The 21,532-nt window shown below is 45.7% G+C and overlaps 1 protein-coding gene across 7 annotated transcripts in view; it reads right to left on the bottom strand.

Annotated features, from left to right (window-relative positions):
• Positions 1-16,756, bottom strand: part of CDK12 (cyclin dependent kinase 12) — an 89,668-nt gene extending 72,912 nt beyond the window's left edge. For 5 of the 7 annotated variants that reach the window (XR_012425781.1, XR_012425782.1, XM_005584019.5 and 2 more), the window contains exons 1-2: positions 15,125-16,756; positions 5,165-6,049 (exon numbers count right to left, since the gene is read on the bottom strand). Coding sequence is in view for 5 of the 7 variants with exons in the window: in XM_005584019.5 (XP_005584076.1) it covers positions 5,165-6,049; positions 15,125-16,170 (1,931 nt within the window). In the remaining 2 variants the exon portion in view is untranslated. The remainder of the gene's footprint in view (positions 1-5,164; positions 6,050-15,124) is intronic. The other 2 variants (XM_065531492.2, XM_074019495.1) reach the window with 1 other exon arrangement.
• Between the last annotated feature and the right edge of the window lie 4,776 nt (positions 16,757-21,532).

The raw sequence follows: 21,532 nt of genomic DNA, 5'->3' as shown, positions 1-21,532 counted from the left end.
AGACTCCATCTCAGAAAAAAAAAACAAACACAAAAATTAGCTGGGTGTGGTGGCACATGCCTGTGGTCTCAGCTACTTGGGAGGCTGAGGCAGGAGAATTGCTTGAACCCTGGGAAGTTGCAGTGAGCCAAGATCTTGCCACTGAACTCCAGCCTGGCTATGGAGAGAGAATCTGTCTCAAAAAAAAAAAGAAAAAAAAAAAAAATCAAGATTCTTTTTGTTTCCTAAACACTTTTCTGAAGTAAAAAAAAAAATTCAAGATTCTTACCCATATTAATGTTCTAGTCACTATGTAAACAAGTATTGAAATGAGGTTCCTATAGCTAAAGGGCTAGGGTCCCTTTGGATAATGCTCAACTATTTCCTTTTCCAACACATCTATAAGAATATGGCTTTTATCTTTTTATCTTTGGCTTTTATCTATCTATATTTTGGACCTCAAGTTAATTTTTTTCACATAAATTTGAGGTTCGGTTCTGGGTGCAGTGGCTCACACCTGTAATCACAGCACTTTGGGAGGACAAGCCGGGCGAATCACGAGGTCAGGAGTTCCAGACCAGCCTGGCCAACATGGTAAAACCCCGTCTCCACTAAAAATACAAAAAATTAGCTGGGCGTGGTGGCAGGCACCTGTAATCCCAGCCACTTGGATTCTATCACTTGAACCTGAGAGGCAGAGTTTGCAGTGAGCCAAGATTGCCACTGCACTCCAGCCTGGGCAATAATGAGAGACTCCGTCTCAAAAAAAAAAAAAAGAAAATTCAGGTTCTCGCCTTCTCTTCTGTAATTTTCATCACGTGGCAGAATTTGTTATTATTATTTTTTTAATTAAAATTTTCTTTTTAAAGACAAGGTCTCTTTCACAAGCTGGCGTACAGCAGCCCAATCACAGTTCACCACAGCCTTGAACTCCTGGGCTCAAGTGATCCTCCTGCCTCAGCCTCCCAAGTAGCTAGGGCTAAAGGTACCTGCCACCACATCCAACTAATTTTTAAATGTTTTGTAGAGATGGGGTCTCACTATGTTGTTGTCCAGGCTGGTTTTGAACTCCTGGCCTTAAACAATCCTCCCACCATGGCCTCCCAAAGTGCTGGGATTACATCCACAAAGCTCAGTCTATAAATACCTATTAATGTTAGAAAGAGTATGTGGAATTTTTATTTAAAATCACATTTTGGGTTGGATGTGGCGGCTCACGCCTGTAATCCCAGCACTTTGGAAGGCCGAGGTGGGAGGATCATTTAAGGTCAGGAGTTTGAGACCAGCCTGGCCAACATGGTGAAACCCTGTCCCTACTAAAAATTACAAAAATTAGCCAGCCATGGTGGCACATGCCTGTAATCCCAGCTACTCAGAGGAGCTGAGGCAGGAGAATCGCTTGAACCCAGGAGGTTGCAGTGAGCCGAGATCAGGCCATTGCACTCCAGCCTGGGCAACAGTAAGAGACTCCGTCTGAAAAAATAAATAAATAAAAAATCAGATTTTGGCAGTCTGGTCACGCCAAAAAAAAAAAAAAAAAAAAAAAGGAAACATTACACATCATATTTCTTTCTATAAATAGTGATGGGCCATTTCTTAAAATTTTTCTCCCCTTTCCATTTACTGTATTTGCATCTTCTTTAAAGGAACAGAGGGTCAATATGAAAAAACATACTTTCTCACCCAGAGGGCTGCAATGTATCATCATTCAAATCACCAATATTGGCCGGGAGTGGTGGTTCATGCCTGTAATCCCAACACTTTGGAAGGCAAGGCAATGGATCACTTGAGTCCAGGAGCTCAAGACCAACCTGGGCAACATGATGAAATCCCATCTCTACAAAAAATAAATTAGCCAGATGTGGTGGTGTGCACCTGTAATCTCAACTAGTCAGGAAGCTAAGGTGGGAGGATCACCTGAGTCTGGGAGGCAGAGGTTGCAAAGAGCCTAGATCGCATCACTGAACTCCAGCCTGGGGGACAAAGCCAGAGCCTGTCTCAAAATAAAATGAAATAAAACTACAATTATTACCTTGAAAGGAACAGAGGCCTGGGAATTAGGCTAGGATGCAAGATCAGTGGCACTTAATTTTGTGCTTACAATGAAAAGTTCGTTTCAATAAATGTAATTCACATCCCAAAGAGCATAGGATCGCAGTAGAATAAGCAAACCGTAACACAAAGACTGCCATCACGTCACTGCTAAAGCAAGTGTGTTTGGTGGTACATGCCTAGTTAGTCCTGTCAAGATATTAAAGAAATACATATATATTGTTTTGAAACAGAGTTTCGCTCTGTCGCCCAGGCTGCAGTGCAGTGGCATGACCTCGGCTCACCGCAGCCTCCGCCTCCTGCGTTCAAGTGATCCTCCCACCTCAGCCTCCTGAGCATCTGGGATTACAGGCGCCTGCCACCACGCCTGGCTAATTTTTCTTTTTTTTTTTTTGAGACGGAGTCTCACTCTGTCACCCACGCTGGAGTGCAATGGCCAGATCTCAGCTCACTGCAAGCTCCGCCTCCCCGGGTTCACGCCATTCTCCTGCCTCAGCCTCCCAAGTAGCTGGGACTACAGGCACCCGACACCTTGTCCGGCTAGTTTTTTGTATTATTTAGTAGAGACAGGGTTTCACCGGGTTAGCCAGGATGGTCTCGATCTCCTGACCTCGTGATCCGCCCGTCTCGGCCTCCCAAAGTGCTGAGATTACAGGTTTGAGCCACCACGCCTGGCCTCATTTTTATTTTTTTTTTTTGAGGCAGAGTCTCGCTCTGTTGCCAAGGCTGGAGTGCAGTGGCACAATCTCAGCTCACTGCAACCTCACAAGCAATTCTCTGCCTCAGCCTTCCCAGTAGCTAGGACTACAGGCACCCATCACCACGCCCAGCTAATTTTTGTATTTTTAGTAGAGACGGTTTCACCATTGTGGCCAGGCTGGTCTTGAACTCCTGACCTCGTGATCCACCCGCCTCAGCTTCCCAAAGTGCTGGGATTAAAGGCATGAGCCACCGTACCCGGCCACGCCTGGCTAATTTTTGTATGTTTTTAGTAGAGATGGGGTTCCACCATGTTGGCCAGGCTGATCTTGAACTCCTGGGTTCAAGTGATCTTATCTCCCTCAGTTTCCCAGAGTGCTGAAATTACAGGCGTGAGCCACCAAGTCCAGCCTTAAAGAAATATTTTTGTTAATGTCTTCTATAAAATTAGATTCATGCTTCGTAATCATTTCAATTCTCAATATTCAGAGAACTTACTAAAATTAAAGTTCTTCCCATCATCCCATTGTGAATTATATTCTAATTAGCAAATATTTTACATATTATTCTTTTACTTTTTATGGAATAATTTTTTTTTTTTACATGTTACCCTGTGTCTCAATTTCCTCATCTGAAAAATGCATTTTTTTAAGTAAAAAATTTTTAATTATGGCAAATTACACATAATCTAAAATTTACCATGGTAATTTTTTTTTTCTTTTTTATTATTATACTTTAAGTTCTAGGGTACATGTGCATAACGTGCAGGTTTGTTACATATGTATACTTGTGCCATGCTGGCATGCTACACCCATCAACTCGTCAGCACCCATCAACTCGTCATTTACATCAGATACAACTCCCAATGCAATCCCTCCCCCCTTCCCCCCTTTTTATGGAATAATTAAAAAACAAAAAAAAAAGCAGCCCTTTTCAAAATAAACCCAGTTTGGACCCTGGATCAGGAGAGAAAAAACAAACTCAGCTATAAATGACATTTTGTGAGTTATTCTGAATTCCAATTGAAAACAAAAACCAACAATGAAGACATTTTGGGGGCTACTGGGACTATTTGGTTAAATATTATTATTGATAGCATTTTTGTTTGGTTTGGTTTTTCTGAGATGGAGTCTCGTTCTGTCGCCCAGGCTGGAGTGCAGTGGTACGATCTCAACTCACTACAAGCTCCGCCTCCCAGGTTCGCGCCATTCTTACCTCAGCCTCCCGAGTAGCTGGGACTACAGGCGTCTGACACCACGCCCGGCTAATTTTTTATATTTTTAGTAGAGGCGGGGTTTCACCGTGTTCGCCAAGATAGTCTTGATATCCTGACCTCATGATCCACCCGCCTCAGCCTCCCAAAGTGCCGGGATTATAGGCATGAGCCACTGCGCATGGCAGATAGCATGTTATTTATATAACTATTGATGTTATTAAGTCAATCCTAAATTTTTCAGGGTGATGAAGATATCGTAATTACACAGAACGTCATTATTAGGAGAGACATGCTGAAGTACTTAGAAGTGTCATGATACCCACAGTTAAAGCAAAAGCAAATATGTCAATTAGCAATCCTGGCTCGCTGCAACCTCCATATCCTGGGCTCAAGTGATTCTCCTACCTCAGCCTCTCAAGTAGCTGGGATTACAGGGGCCCACCACCACGCCCAGCTAATTTTTATATTTTTAGCAGAGACGGAGTTTCACCATGTTGGCCAGGCTGGTCTTGAACTCCTGACCTCAGGTGATCCACCTGCCTGCCTCAGCCTCCCAAAGTGCTGGGATTACAGGTATAAGACACTGTACCCAGCCTATTACTTTTAATTATTCTATAGGTATTAATATTTTCAACAAAAATTTAAGGGAAAAAATCGTTTTCTTCAAATTTTAATCAAAATTAGCATTATCAATAAACTTAGGCTAGGCACGGTGGCTCACGCCTGTAATCTCAGCACTTTAGCAGGCCAAGGTGGGAAAATCACTTGAGGTCAGTTCGAGACCAGCACAGCCAACATGGCGAAACCCCGTCTCTATTAAAAATACAAAAATTAGCCAGGTATGGTGGTGCATGCCTGCAGTCCCAGCTGCTGAGGCGGCTGAGGCTGAGGCGGGAGAATCGCTTGAACCCGGGAGGCAGATGCTGCAGTAAGCCGAGATGACACCACTGCACTACAGCCTGGGCGACACAGCAAGACCATGTCTCAAAATAAAAAAAAATAAATAAAATAAACTTAATGATACAATGGGTTAACCAGGCCTCAAATTCTAATTCTCTCTTTCCGAGTAATAATGTCATAAATACAGACTTTCCCACTGAAAATATCAAAGGCATTTCCTGCTCATAAAACCATGACGGTAGTTTTGACAAAGATTAAAACAGAAAATGCTATATGTTTAGATCAAGTGGGTTTTTTCCAGTTCACTATAGGACTTACCTATCCATGTCATCATCTCCAGGTAATAAGGGTGGGAGGGGCAGAGGAGGCAATGTTGAAGTTTTCAGGTGTGGAATAGCAGCTGTTACAGATACTTGAGTCTTCACAGAAACCTGTACAGGGGGCTGAGAATTTGCCTGAGAGGACACAGAAGATGTCTTTGAGTGAGTAGAAGAGGGCAAAGTTGAAGTACTGGAAGCAGGAACCTGACTAAATGCTGGCTGAGAAGGAGGCAGAGGTGGTTGCTGCGGAAGAGCTGGTACTGGAGGCAAAGGTGGCAAAGGGGGTGTCTGAGGTGGAGGGGTAGTAGTTGGTAGAGGGGGTGGGGGAGAAGTAATTGTAGGAAGAGGTGGAGGGGTCTCCTTTTCTGATGTTTCTGTCTCCTTTGGAGTAACAATCTCCTCTTTCAGTGCTATGGGTTTAGAGTCTCTTGTTCCCTGTGCTTTCAAATCTTTAACAAGATGCTTCTCAGAGTTCTCATCCAACTTTACTTTCCCTGTATCTAAAGAATTTTTTACCTCTGTGTTTAGATGTGTTACATTCACCAGATCAGTATCTGGAGCAGATTTTTCCAATTTTACACTTCTGGGTAACTTTTTAGACTCCAAACCTGAATCCTTAGCCTCTACTGAACTGTTCTCTTTTCTAGGCAAAAATACAGGTGAACCCTTGGATTCCTTTCCATCCATTTTTGCTGCAGCAGCAGCAGCTGCTCTTTCCTTCTTTTTCCTACTGAGTTCAGCTCCCAGACTGGAATTCAGTGGAAGCCTGACAGGTGAGATACTGGAATGACGACTGCGTGAACTGGATCTCTTCTTTTTACTATGAGAAGATGAATGTCTTGAATATGCAGGACTTCTACTTCTGGACTTCATGGATTTCCTACTGGAAAAATAAAAAGGCAGTTTTAAATGAATAGACTACAGTAGTATATGGAGGAAAACAGATCAACAAAACAAACTATGAAGAACTGTAACTTATCAATCTTAAAATAGATTAAGTGCCATCAAAACCAAGGAAAGTCTGAGAAACCAGCCCAATCAAGAGGCATCCCAAGGAAACAGGACTAAATGTAAGATGGTATAATGAGTAAGATCCTGGAACAGAAAATGGACATTAGGCAGACTAAGTAAATCTAAATAAAGTATGGACTCCAGTTTACAATTATGTTATCAATATTGGTTCATTAACTGTAACAACTGTACCACATTAATGTAAGATGTTAACAATAAGGGAAACTGGATGCAGGGATATATGAGACTTCTTTGCACTATCTTCACAACTTTTCTGTGAGTCTTTTTTTTTTTTTTTTTTTTTTTTTTTTGAGACGGAGTCTCGCTGTGTCACCCAGGCTGGAGTACAGTGGCCGGATCTCAGCTCACCGCAAGCCCCACCTCCAGGGTTTACGCCATTCTCCTGCCTCAGCCTCCCGAGTAGCTGGGACTACAGGCGCCCGCCACGTTTTTTGTATTTTTTAGTAGAGACGGGGTTTCACCGTGTTAGCCAGGATGGTCTCGATCTCCTGACCTCGTGATCCGCCCGTCTCGGCCTCCCAAAGTGCTAGGATTACAGGCTTGAGCCACCGCGCCCAGACTTTTTTTTTTTTTTTTTTGAAACAGAGTCTGGCTCTGTCACCCAGGCTGGAGTGCAGTGGCCGGATCTTAGCTCACAGCAAGCTCCGCCTCCCGGGTTCACGCCATTCTCCTGCCTCAGCCTCCCGAGTAACTGGGACTACAGGCTCCTGCCACCTCGCCCGGCTAGTTTTTTGTAATTTTTTTTTTTAGTAGAGACGGGGTTTCACCATGTTAGCCAGGATGGTCTCGATCTCCTCACCTCGTGATCCACCCGTCTCGGCCTCCCATGAGCCACCGTGCCCGGCCTTCTGTAAGTCTTTTTTTTTTTTTTTTTTTTTTTTGAGACGGAGTCTCGCTCTGTCGCCCAGGCTGGAGTGCAGTGGCCGGATCTCAGCTCACTGCAAGCTCCGCCCCCCAGGTTCACGCCATTCTCCTGCCTCAGCCTCCCGAGTAGCTGGGACTATAGGCGCCCGCCACCTCGCCTGGCTAGTTTTTTGTATTTTTTAGTAGAGACGGGGTTTCACCGTGTTAGCCAGGATGGTCTCGATCTCCTGACCTCGTGATCCGCCCGTCTCGGCCTCCCAAAGTGCTGGGATTACAGGCGTGAGCCACCGCGCCCGGCCTGTAAGTCTTAAACTACCCTAAAAAAAATAAAGTTCATTTAAAAAATAGATTAAACTGGCCGAGCACGGTGGCTCACACTTGTAATCCCAACACTTTGGGAGGCCGAGGCGGTTGGATCACAAGGTCAGGAGATCAAGGCCATTCTGGCTAACACAGTGATACCCCATCTCTATTAAAAAATACAAAAAATTAGCTGGGCATGGTGGCAGGCACCTGTAGTCCCAGCTACTCAGAAGGCTGAGGCAGGAGAATGGCATGAACCTGGGAGGTGGAGCTTACAGTGAGCCTGGGTGACAGAGGGAGATTCCGCCTCAAAAAAAAAAAAAAAAAAAAAAAAAAGATTAAACTAAATAATCCTACATGAAAACATATCTGAATCATATAACAATAAAATTATCTACTACTTGTTCATCTGAAAAAAGATGGGTCACAAAGAACCATATTCACAATGATTACTTTCAGAATTCTGATTTTAATCCTTGATAAAGTGAAAACAGGATAAAGAAGTCATGCTCGGTTGGGCGCAGTGGCTCACACCTGTAATCCCAGCACTTTGGAAGGCCAAAATGGGCGGATCACCTGAGGTTGGGAGTTTGAGACCAGCCTGACCAACCATGAGAAACTCCGTCTCTACTAAAAATACAAAATTAGCCAGGTGTGGTGGTGGGCGCCTGTAATCCCAGCTACTCAGGAGGCTGAGGCAGGAGAATTGCTTGAACCCAGGAGGCAGAGTTTGTGGTGAGCCAAGATTGCGCCATTGCACTCCAGCCTGGGCAACAACAGCAAAATTCCGTCTCAAAAAAAGAAAAAAAGAAGTCATACTCCACAGTAAAATTGGGTTATATCCATCAGAAAGGTAAAAGCAACAAGCATGCTTCACCAAAACCTAAATTTGTTAACTAGAGTTATTTAATTGGCAGATCTCAGAAAAATATATTGTTCCTTGCATCCTCAGTTTATAATAAAGTTGTAAAGTTTAAAATAAAGTACTAAACAAATTCCCAACACATAAAACTTAGGATTTACAAAACAAAGTGGAGAAAATATTTTACCAAAATTTGTTAGAACGTTTCAAAAACATGAGGGCTCCTGATATCTTTATTATAAAATGATTTCTAATCAACTATGATTAGAAACTCCTAAAGGAAGGTATTATTGCATGTTTGATTAACCTTCTTAAGGAAGGCGTTGGAAATAAAATCTGGGAATCTATGGGGCAGATCATTTTAAGTCGAAACCCAAATCTTTTACTAAAGCCTAACCTGCTGAAGTCTCAATGTGAGATAAAACAAAAAACAGGCCGGGCGCGGTGGCTCAAGCCTGTAATCCCAACACTTTGGGAGGCCGAGACAGGCGGATCAGGAGGTCAGGAGATCGAGACCATCCTGGCTAACACGGTGAAACCCCGTCTCTACTAAAAAATACAAAAAACTAGCCGGGCGAGGTGGCAGGCACCTGTAGTCCCAGCTACTCGGGAGGCTGAGCCAGGAGAATGGCGTGAACCCGGGGGTGGAGCTTGCAGTGAGCTGAGATCTGGCCACTGCACTCCAGCCTGGGCAACAGAGCGAGACTCCGTCTCAAAAAAAAAAAAAAACAAACAAAAAAAAAACAAAAAACAAATCTGTAATCCCAGCACTTTAGGAGGCCAAGGCAGCAGATTACGAGGTCAGGAGATCAAGACCATCCTGGCTAACATGCTGAAACCCCGTATCTACTAAAAATACAAAAATTAGCTGGGTTTGGTGGTGCGTGCTTGTACTCCCAGCTACTTGGGAGGCTGAGGGAGGAGAATCGCTTGAACCCAGGAGGCAGAGGTTGCAGTGAGCCAAGGTTGCAGTGAGCAGAGATCTCGCCACTGTACTCCAGCCTGGCGACAGAGCGAAAATCTGTCTCAAAACATAAATTAATTAAATTAAATAAAAATATTAAAAGCGCCAGGCACTATGGCTCACGCCTGTAATCCCAACACTTTAGGAGGCCAAGGCAGGCAGATCACCTGAGTTTGGGAGTGAGACTAGCCTGACCAATACGGAGAAACACTGTCTCTACTAAAAATACAAAATTAGCCAGGCATGGTGGTCCATGCCTGTAATCCCAGCTACTTGGGAGGCTGAGGCAGGAGAATAGCTTGAACCTGGGAGGCAGAGGTTGTGGTGAGCTGAGATTGCGCCATTGCACTCCAGCCTGGGCAACAAGAGTGAAACTCTGTCTCAAAAAAATAAATAAAATAAAAACATTAAAAGCATAACTGGACAAAACAAAATTTTCCCAGTAGTCTAAAACAAATTGCTTCCATTATAGATCATCAATGTCTTCCTTTATCTTTGATCAGGGAGATATGGTAAGACTGACATATAGTAAGACTGACATGAACCAAAATGTTTCAAAACAACATATATGTGTAAGGGAAACAACTTGTATAACGGCATCGATGATTTTCTTTTACCTATACTGCTTTTTGCAAGTTTGTTTCCAACAGTTAGTTAAAATATAAAATTAATATTGGAAGCTGGGTGCCTTGGTTCATGCCTGTAATCCCAGCACTTTGGGAGGCCAACGCGGGTGGATCGCGTTAAATCAAGAGTTTGAGACCAGCCTGACCAATATGGTGAAACCCCATCTCTACTAATACAAAAAAATTAGCCAGGCATGGTGGTGTGTGCCTGTAATCCCAGCTGCTCGGGAGGCTGAGGCAGAAGAACTGCTTGAACCCAGGAGATGGAGGTTGCAGTGAGCCAAGATCATGCCACTGCACTCCAGCCCGAGGGACAGAGAGACACACTGTCTCAAAAAATAAAAATAAAAATAAAAATATTGTTGGAATCAACAGAACTAAAAAACAACACAAACATGAACATGAGAATATAAAATACTGAAAAGTACTGATATTTACCAAATATCCACTTACCCTTAAAACTAATATTCCTTCGGTACATATTTGGCTGAATCAAGAGGGTTTCTCTGCTTGAAATGTATCTAAGTAACATCTCTATCCCGGGAAAACGTGTAAAACCCAAAACACTAATGCTAGCTAGCTACCAAGTTCTATTGTTTTAGTCAGCATGACCAAATCTTCCTAAGGAAGTCTGTTACAAACCCTTCAATTTCTCACAGAAGCCTACTGTTAATAGATTTGGATGGCCATACACTTGCAGTATTTTTAGTGATACAAATGCTACATTTAAGTTCCAGGTTCACTCTTCTAGAAAAAAGCGGAGGAGTAGATACAAATAGGTAAACACAGCCAGCAATAAGCAATGTAGAATCAAGAAATGTCTTCAAAAACAAATGTATTTCCCCCCCACTCCCCGAATTAAGTTAGGTTCCACTCAACTATTCATCATTGCTAAACTGGCAAATGCAAAGACATTGCATTTCTGCCAAAGCATCTTCAGTCTTTCAAAATGAGGTTGTTTGGCCGGGTCCAGTGGCTCATGCCTGTAATCCCAGCACTTTGGGAGGCCGAGGCAGGCAGATCCCAAGGTCAAGAGATCAAGACCATCCTGGCCAACATGGTGAAACCCCGTCTCGACTAAAAATACAAAAATTAGCTAGGCATGGTGGCGCGCACCTGTAGTCCCAGCTACTTGGGAGGCTGAGGCAGGAGAATCGCTTGAACCTGGGAGGCGGAAGTTGCAAAGAGCTGAGATCGCGCCACTGCACTCCAGCCTAGCCACAGAGTAAGACTCTGTTTCAAAAAAATAAAATAAAATAAAATGTTGCTTATTTCATTTTGACTGTCTCCCAAGGAAGAAAACACAGAGAATATTGAAGAAGGGATCTATATGTTCCTCTATTTTGACTCTACAATATTTCTGTACTGTTTAGAATTTCAACCAATGAAGAAAAACATATAATGCACACATACAAACATACAATGCTCTCTATAAGCCAACTAAAAGCGTTCATGTGTCTCTGGGAATATTATATAATGATTATATTTGCATGCTACGCTACCATATTGTGTCTCCAATTTTCTCTAAACTTATTTTTACCATTACTGACTAGTTTAAATTATGTGAGTAGATTCCTCAGATTTTTATTTTTATTTTTATTTTAGATGGAGTTTCCCTCTTGTTGCCCAGGCTGGAGTGTAATTATTGCAATTGCAGCTCACCACAACCTCTGCCTCCTGGGTTCAAGCAATTCTCCCACCTCAGCCTCCCAAGTAGCTGGGATTACAGGCATGCACCACCATGCCTGGTTAATTTTGTATTTTTAGTAGAGACGGGGTTTCTCCATATTGGTCAGGCTGGTCTTGAACTCTCGACCTCAGGTGATCCGCCCGCCTGAGCCTCCCAATGTAGTGGGATTACAGGCGTGGCTTTTTTTTTTTCTTGAGATGCAGTCTTACTCTGTTGCCCAGGCTGGAGTACAGTGGCGTGACCTTGGCTCACTACAACCTCCGCCTCCTGTATTCAAGCAATTCTCCTGCCTCAGCCACCTGAGTAGCTGGGATTATAGGTGCATGCTACCACGCCCAGCTAATTTTTGTATTTTTAGTAGAGACAGGGTTTCACCATGTTGGCCAGGCTGGTCTCAAACTCCCGACCTCAGGTGATCTGCCCACCTTGGCCTCCCAAAGTGCTTGAGATTACAGGCATGAGCCACCACGCCCAGCCTCCTCTACTCTCTTAAGAGAACATGAGATACACTGTTTTCTCTAAGAATTCAAAAGGAATCACTAGAAAGATGCACTTCTTACTGAAACTCCTTTTAGTGTTTTAGTCTTAGCACACTCTTCTGTATTCCCATACCCTACAACAGTTAACAATTTTTACAACCTTAATGAACTACTCTATCAAGAAACAAATATTCTGAGAATACTTTTTAGACTTCCTTAAAAAACTAAACAGCGTGGCCGGGCGCAGTGGCTCACGTCTGTAATTCCAGTACTTTGGGAGGCTGAGGCGGGCGGATCACCTGAGGTCAGGAGATCGAGACCAACCTGGCCAACATGGTGAAACCCTGTCTCTACTAAAAAAATATAAAAATTATCCAGATGTGATGGTGGGCGCCTGTAATCCCAGCTACTCTCAGGAGGCTGAGGCAGGAGAACAGCTTGAACCCGAGAGGTGGAGGTTGCAGTGAACTGAGATTGCGCCACTGAACTCCAGCCTAGGCGACAGAACAAGACTGTCTCAAAAAAAAAAAAAAAAACAAAAAAACAAAAACAAACAAACAAAAAAAACTAAGCAGCTTTACAAATGCTACACTTAAGACTTAGGCATTTTACTGTATATAAATTTTACTCCTCACCCCTCCAAAAAAAATGGTAATCCAGCTAATGGTAAACATGTTGAAGTGTTTAGAATTAAGTATACTGATGTCTGCAACTTACTTTCAGATAAATGAAAACAAAAGACAGATTAATGGATAGGTAGACAGATTACAAAATATATAGCTTTTTTTTTTTTTTAGACGGAGTCTTACTGTCTCTGTTACCTAGACTGGAGTGCAATGGCACGATCTCAGCTCACTGCAACCTCTGCCTCCCGGGTTCAACCGATTCTCCTGCCTCAGCCTTCCGAGTAGCTGGGACTACAGGTGCACACCACCACACCCAACTAATTTTTTATATTTTTAGTGGAGACAGGGTTTCACCTGACCAGGGTCAGGCTGGTCTCAAACTCCCTACCTCATGATCCACCGGCCTCGGCCTCCCAAAGTGCTGGGATTACGGGTGTGAGCCACTCCTCCCAGCCCAATTTTTTTTTTGAGACAAGGTCTCACTCTGATGCTCAGTCTGAAGTGCAGTGGTGTGATCACAGCTCACTGCAGCCTTGATTTTCTAGGCTCAAGTGATCCTCCCACCTCAGCCTCCCAGGCAGTGGGGACCACAGATGTGCACCACCGCGACCAGCTAATTTTTTTTTTTTTTTTCTGTAGAGAAGGGGCCCTCACTATGTTGGCTAGGCTGGATATAACAAATATTTATCGTAGAAACTAGGTGTTAGATATATGGGTGTTCACTACAATTCTTTCAACCTTTCTGTGCTTAAAATTTTTTTATAATAAAATGGAGGAGGGGCCGGGCGCGGTGGCTCAAGCCTGTAATCCCAGCACTTTGGGAGGCCGAGACGGGCGGATCACGAGGTCAGGAGATCGAGACCATCCTGGCTAACACGGTGAAACCCCGTCTCTATTAAGAAATACAAAAAAAAAACTAGCCGGGCGAGGTGGCGGGCGCCTGTAGTCCCAGCTACTTGGGAGGCTGAGGCCGGAGAATGGCGTGAACCCGGGAGGCGGAGCTTGCAGTGAGCTGAGATCCGGCCACTGCACTCCAGCCTGGGTGACAGAGCGAGACTCCGTCTCAAAAAAAAAAAAGTTAAAAAAAAAATAAAAATAGGCCGGGCGTGGTGGCTCACGCCTGTAATCCCAGCACTTTGGGAGGCCGAGGTGGGCGGATCACAAGGTCAGGAGATCGAGACCATGGTGAAACCCCGTCTCTACTAAAAATAGAAAAAATTAGCCGGGCGCAGGGGCGGGCGCCTGTAGTCCCAGCTACTCGGGAGGCTGAGGCAGGAGAATGGCGTGAACCCGGGAGGCGGAGCTTGCAGTGAGCCGAGATTGTGCCACTGCACTCCAGCCTGGGAGACAGAGCGAGACTCCGTCTCAAAAAAAAAAAAATAAATAAAAATAAAAATAAAAAAAATAAAAATAAAAAAATAAAATGGAGGAGGAAACATTAAGAATTCCAGCCCTTGACAGCTAGGAACACTCTGCAGCTTGATGTACTCACATCATTTATGAATAATTGTAACTTTAAGTCAGCAAAAATTACACTGAAATACAAAAGCCATGTATGAGGCAGGCGTGGTGGCTCAAGCCTGTAATCCCAGCACTTTTGGAGGCAGGAGGATTGCTTGAGCTCAGGAGTTCAAGACCAGCCCCATTTTACACCTGAAGCAACTCAGGCACAGAGAAATTAACTAATTTGCTAAAGGTCAAAAAGCAACATTAGGATTCCACAAAGTTCTAACTAAAGCCCACCTTCTGTTTTCGTGAACAGAGGTGAGGCCACAAAGGAGTCAAAATATAAGGAAGGCATTATTACCATGTGTTTTAGAGAAAGATTTTGAAAATTGTCAGCGGTCACAAGGTAGGTCAGTGATGATGCTGTAAAGAAAACCAAATTGTCCTTGGAACCAATTTCTGCTAGGTTATACCATCAAAAGGGTAACAGATTAATCAGTTGAATTTCCACTAAAACATCAGTTAAAAGACAGGAATCTTTTGTAAATTATTAAAACAGTGCCAAGTAGGAAATGAATAAATGTACAGATTTGGGGACTCAGTGGACAACACAAATAGGATAACCTAGGCAAGTAACTTTAATACAAACGAAACTTTGTAATTTCTTAAGTCTTCAACCAGGTCCCATAGAGTCTAAAGCACTAATACCAATATGATTTTTAAAAATTTTAAACTAAGCAACAGAAACAGCTAAACATGCTCTGGGAACTAGTATCAACTCCATCCACTCACTAAGCAGAAGCCTTTGACATTTCTCACTTACAAGCTTACAACTGAAGACCCCACCACTGGAAGTACCTACCTTTAGGGGTTTGAGGCCTATGTACTCTTCACTTTTCGTTCTGGGTTAAGGGGAGACAGATTCACACACTGCAACGACTAGCCAACAGCAAAGTGTTCTAATCAATGATGAACACTGCAGGCTTCCACACAATGTTAACACGCTGAATGCCAATTCCTCGCAACCCACCCTAAATGAGGAAGGACTGTTAGACAAATAGCTCACCTGGGGAGTGGACTCCGACTCAGGGACCGCTTGCTCAGGAAAGGGCTGCTGGACCGCCTTCGACCATAGGGGCTGGGCGATCGCCCGCTGTAAGAGCCGCTCCTTTCGTAGCTGGACGACCGTCTCCTGCTATAGGGACTGACAGACCTCTGTCGCCTACTGTAGGGGCTCGGTGACCGGGTGCTTGACTGGTAGGCCGAAGGCTCTTTGTAAGGGGGGCTGATCGACTGCCTTCTCGAGGTACTTCCAGGACTTTTCTTGTAGGAGTCATAATTGCTCGAGGTATGAGATCTTGGGGGACTAAGGTCATAATCTTGGCCATAAGAAGCTCCCGAGGGGCTATCATCTTGTTTGGAGCTGTCAGACCACTTCCTGTGGGGGCTCCTGGATCTCCGTTTGGGGCTGTCCACTGTTTTGTAACTTTTGGGTGTTTCCCTTTTTCGATGACTTTTACTCCGGTCTTTGTGCCCAGACTTCAGCTCCCGTTCTTTCCTGGTCTTCTCCTTGTGGAGCTTGGATGACCTGGATTCCTTGCTGCTGCTTTTGGCTACCTGCGCCTTCCCATAGTCATCAGTCTCCTCATTCGAACGCTTTGAACTTCCCGATATCCGGTCCTTCATCGATCCCGACTTGCTGGAGACTTCCTGGCTTTTTTCTTTTTCGGTCTGTTTAGCTTTTAGTAAGTCCCGGGAACGCCTGTGCTGGTGGTGACGATGTTTGTGCAGGCGGTCGCTCCGATCTGATCCACGACGTTCGTCGTTCTCCCTTCTGTCTAGTTTGAAGGCCATGTCATCGGAGAAGGTGTCGGAATCAGAGCTGATATCATCATACTCCACCAAAGGTTTGATAACCGTGCCCAGGGATGCTGCTTCGGGGGTCACCAACCCCATGTCTTTGGAGTGTTTGGACTTATGCCGCTTGTGCTTCGACACCAAGCGGTGACGCTCTCTGCTGTTAGAGCTGCCGCCTCCCGATGACGGCTGCAAAGTTCCAGAAGCTCCTCCACTCCCGTCCTTCTTGCCCCCATGTCTCTCTGAATTGGGCATTCCCTTTCCCCTGACCTGAAGAAGGGAAAAAAGTTCCCCAGCACTCCAAAAAGCAACCCCCACCCTCCCCCCCAACCCCAACTCCACGCCCACCAAAGCGCCCCAGGAAGGGGGTGGGGAGGGCAGGGACCGTAGCCCAGACTCCTCCTCCCTCCCGACGCCTCAGCACCCTCCTACATGAGGTGGGGGGTGAAGGAGCGAGGGAAGAAATGAGAGTTCCTCGGCAGTGGAGTTGCGAGACAACGGGGAGCTGCTCAAGTCTGTTTCCTTTTCTCCCCGCGCCGAGCCAGTCCTCAGGCCCGGGCGCCAGGGAGGTCGAGGAAGTGAGAAGCCGACGGCCCGGGGCTGTGGGGCCGACTCCGGCTCTGGGGCCCTGCGAGGACTACGCGGGCCCTTCCCCTACCCGGTAGCCCGGCTCAGGGCGGCTTCCTGTCGCCGGGATCCCGCGGCCTAGGTGCCTCACGCCCCCTTTGTCCCTCGTTCCTGAGGGAGCCCCTTTTCTTGCCTCCGTTTCACCTCCACACCACACACACACTCTCCCTCACACAGACTCAGTCACACACTAGATTAAACCGAAACGGCACTTAGAGGAGGGGGGAGGGGCAATCCCAGAAATCGTCGCGAAAGTCCAGTAGCCTCTCGCGATGTTTCATGCTTTGCTTTCACCTCATCCCGCTGCTTCATCAAACAACGCGAGATCAGGTCCCAAACTAGAAACGCGTTTCACCTGACTCTCGCGATGAACTCTCTCTCCCCATTTGAACAAAGCTTTATTGAAACGGAACAAACCGAGTTTTTTTTTTAACCAAAACTTTATCGATAAGTGATTAAACAAACACTCCCAGGCTCCCTGACAAACTAATTTTAACTTCCTTTTTAACAAATCTTTTAACTACCAGGATGACTTTGTTTTTTGTTTTCTTTTGAGACGGAGTCTCGCTCTGTCGCCCAGCCTGGAGTGTTAGTGGCGCGATCTCGGCTCACTGCAACCTCTACCTCCCAGGTCCAAGCGATTCTCCTGCCTCAGCCTCCCGAGTAGCCGGCATTACAGGAGCCCGCCACCATGCCCGGCTAACTTTTGTGTTTTTAGTAGAGACAGGGTTTCACCATGTTGGCCAGGCTGGTCTCTACCTCCTGACCTCAAGTGATCTTCCCGCCTCGGCCTTCCAAAGTACTAGGATTACAGGCGTGAACCGCCGCGCCCGGGCGTTTTGTTTGTTTGTTTGAAACAAGGTCTCTCTCTGTTGCCCAGACTGGAGTGCAGTGGCGCGATCTTGGCTCACTGCAGCCTCCATCTCCGGGGCTCAAGCAATCCTCCCACCTCAGCCTGCCGAGTACTTGGAACTATAGAGTCGCGCCACCACGCCGTGCTAATTTGTTTCTATTTTTCGTAGTGCTGGGGTTTCGCCATGTTGCCCAGGCTAGTCTCGAACTCCTAGACTCAAGCGATCCTTGGTCTTGAACTCCTAGACTGAAACAATCTGCCCACCTGGTCCTCCCAAAGTGCTGGGATTACAGGCTTGAGCCGCTGCACCCGGCTGAGATTATTTTTTACAGAGCAAAAGACAAATGTGGGGACATTTCAACCCAAGTCCCTGAGTGTTTTAACAGTGCTTCCAACATATAGGGTGTGTGCTACGTGCCAAGCATTTTACATACATTATCTCTAATTTTCACAAGTATCCTGCAAAACACAAGACTTTCATCCCCATTTTATAGAAAAGGAATCCCAGCCTCAGGGAAGTTGAATCATTTAGTCCAACAAGTGCCACAGTTAACATTCAAATTCATGTCTTTTTGAGACTAAAGCACAAGCTCTTCCATCCTATGGCGCTATCTCCTCACCAATCTTTGCTTCAAATCTCAGAACCTAAAAGCTCATCCCATCTTGAGATCCTCCCATGGCTATTATTGGATAATTTAGCCTTTCATTCTCATATGAAAGATTATAATATGAACAAGAAAAGCATAGTATTAATTAACAAGAAAATAACATTATCTTACACTGGCCCCTCATTTATTACTTTTAAAAATTTTACGTACCTTAAGTCATTCCATCTTCACAACAGTCCTCTGAAATAGGTCGTGTAAGTGAGAAAACTAAGGCATGGAGAAGTGAAGGGGGTTGTCCAAAACTGAGAAGTTCAGTTGGTAAATTCAGGACCAGAAAACATTCTGAATTAAGGTAAACTACATTCTCAAAAATCACTCTCTTGGCCGGGCGAGGTGGCTCAAGCCTGTAATCCCAGCACTTTGGGAGGCCGAGATGGGCGGATCACGAGGTCAGGAGATCCAGACCATCCTGGCTAACACGGTGAAACCCCGTCTCTACTAAAAAAAAAAAAAAAAAAAAAAAAAAAAAAAACTGGCTGGGCGTGGTGGCGGCCGCCTGTAGTCCCAGCTACTCGGGAGGCTGAGGCAGGAGAATGGCGTAAATCCAGGAGGCGGAGCTTGCAGTGACCTGAGATCCGGCCACTGCACTCCAGCCTGGGCGACAGAGCGAGACTCCGTTTCAAAAAAAAAAAAAAAAAAAAAAAAAAATCACTCTCTTTAAATGTTCTTGTTCCTTTTGCTCCCAGGGCTATCCAAAACATTTTTTTAAAAAAACCTAAGTGTGTGTGTGTGTGTGTGTGTGTGTGTGTGTGTGTGTGTGAAGGGTCTCACTCTGTCACCCAGGCTGGAGTGCAGAGGCACAATCATAACTCACTGTAGCCTTCACCTCATGGGCTCAGGTGATCCTCCCACCTCAGCCTCCTGAGTAGCTGAGACTACAGATGCAGGCCACCAGCCCAGTTAATTTTAATTTTAATTTTTTTGTAGAGATGGAGGGCTCGCTATGTTGCCCAGTCTGACCTCAGACGCCTGGGCTCAAGCAATTCGTCCACTTTGGCCCCCAAAGTGTTAGGATTACAGGCGTGAGCCACCATGCCCTAAATTATTGAGTCCATAAATACTGGTTCTAAAATAAAAAGATCAGGCTGGGCACAGTGGCTCACTCCTGTAATCCCAGCACTTTGGGAGGCCAAGGCGGGCAGATCACAAGGTCAAGAGATGGAGACCATCCTGGCCAACATGGTGAAACCCCGTCTCTACTAAAAACACAAAAATTAACTTGGCTTGGTGGCGCACGCCTGTAGTCCCAGCTACTCCTGCGACTGAGGCAGGAGAATTGCTTGAACCCAGGAGGCAGAGGTTGCAGCAAGCCGAGCCATTGCACTCCAGCCTGGCAACAGAGCAAAACTCCAGCTCAAAATAAATAAATAAATAATAATAATAATTAAAAAAAATCGGCCGGGCGTGGTGGCTCAAGCCTGTAATCCCAGCACTTTGGGAGGCCGAGGCGGGCGGATCACAAGGTCAGGAGATCGAGACCACAGTGAAACCCCGTCTCTACTAAAAATACAAAAAATTAGCCGGGCGCGGTGGCGGGCGCCTGTAGTCCCAGCTACTCAGGAGGCTGAGGCAGGAGAATGGCGGGAACCCGGGAGGCGGAGCTTGCAGTGAGCCGAGATCGCGCCACTGCACTCCAGCCTGGGCAACAGCGTGAGACTCCGTCTCAAAAAAAAATAATAATAATAATAATAATAATTAAAAAAATAAAAAGACCAAGTTTTCCGTGACAACTTTTTGATCTTCTATGGAAGTAAAAATGCTATCAAGAAAAAAAAGTGGGCCGGGCGCGGTGGCTCAAGCCTGTAATCCCAGCACTTTGGGAGGCCGAGACGGGCGGATCACGAGGTCAGGAGATCGAGACCATCCTGGCTAACACGGTGAAACCCCGTCTCTACTAAAAAATACAAAAAACTAGCCGGGCGAGGTGGCGGGCGCCTGTAGTCCCAGCTACTCGGGAGGCTGAGGCAGGAGAATGGCGCAAACCCGGGAGGTGGAGCTGGCAGTGAGCTGAGATCCGGCCACTGCACTCCAGCCTGGGTGACAAAGCGAGACTCCGTCTCGGAGAAAAAAAAAAAAAAAAAAAAAAAAAGTGGCTGGGAGCGGTGGCTCATGCCTGTAATCCCAGCACTTTGGGAGGCCAAGAGGGGAGGATCATTTGAGGTCAGGAGTTTAAGGCCAGACTGGCCAATGCAGTGAAACCCTGTCTCTACTAAAAATATAAAAATGGGACGGGTGCGCTGGCTCACTCCTGTAATCCCAGCACTTTGGGAGGCGGAGGCGGGCAGATCACGAGGTCAGGAGATTGAGGCCATCCTGGCTAACACGGTAAAACCCCGTCTCTACTAAAATTACAAAAAAATGGCCGGGCGCGGTGGCTCAAGCCTGTAATCCCAGCACTTTGGGAGGCCGAGACGGGTGGATCACGCGGATCACGAGGTCACAAGATCAAGACCATCCTGGCTAACACGGTGAAACCCCGTCTCTACTTAAAAATACAAAAAAATTAGCCGGGTGAGGTGGCGGGCGCCTGTAGTCCCAGCTACCCGGGAGGCTGAGGCAGGAGAATGGCGTGAACCCGGAAGGCGGAGCTTGCAGTAAACTGAGATCCGGCCACTGCACTGCAGCCTGGGCGACAGAGCCAGACTCCGTCTCAAAAAAAAGGAAAAAAAACAAAAAAATTAGCCAGGCGTGGTATCGGGTGCCTGTAGTCCCAGTCACTCAGGAGGCTGAGGCAGGAGAATGGCGGGAACCCAGGAGGTGGAGCTTGCAGTGAGCGGAGATCGCGCCACTGCACTCCAGCCTGGGCAACAGAGCAAGACTCGTCTCGAAAAACAAAAACAAAAACAAAAACAAAAGCCAATTAGAGGCCAAGCACGGTAGCTAATGAATGTAATCCCAGCACTTTGGGAAGCCAAAGTGGGCAGATAACTTGAGGTCAGGTGTTCGAGACCAGCCTGGCCAAAATAGTGAAATCCTGTCTCTACTAAAAATACAAAAATTAGCCAGGCGTGGTGGTGCTTGCCTGTAATCACAGATAGTCAGGAGGCTGAGACAGGAGACTCGCTTGAACCCAGAATGCGTAAGTTGCCATGAACCAAGATCGTGCCACTGCGTTCCAGCCTGGGTGACAGAGTAACACTCTTTGTTTCCAAAAAAAAAAATATATATATATATATATATTTATATATATGTACAAAAAAAAAAAATTAGCCGGGCATGATGGCATGCACCTGTAATTCCAGCTACTCAGGAGGCTGAGGCATGAGAATCACTAGAACCTGGGAGGCAGAGGTTGCAGTGAACTAAGATTGCGCCATTGCATTCCAACCTGGGCGACAGAGTGAGAATCAGTCTTAAAAAAAAAAAAAAAAAGTGGCTAACAAAAAGAAAAATGGGCTGAGTGTGGTGGCTGACACCTATAAAACCAACAATTTGGGAGGCCAACATGGGAGGATTTCATGAGCCCAGA

Source organism: Macaca fascicularis, chromosome 16 (assembly GCF_037993035.2).
Source record: "Macaca fascicularis isolate 582-1 chromosome 16, T2T-MFA8v1.1".
Taxonomy (NCBI): domain Eukaryota; kingdom Metazoa; phylum Chordata; class Mammalia; order Primates; family Cercopithecidae; genus Macaca; species Macaca fascicularis.
The sequence above is the reverse complement of the archived record's forward strand: the minus strand, read 5'-3'. Positions and strand labels throughout refer to the sequence as shown.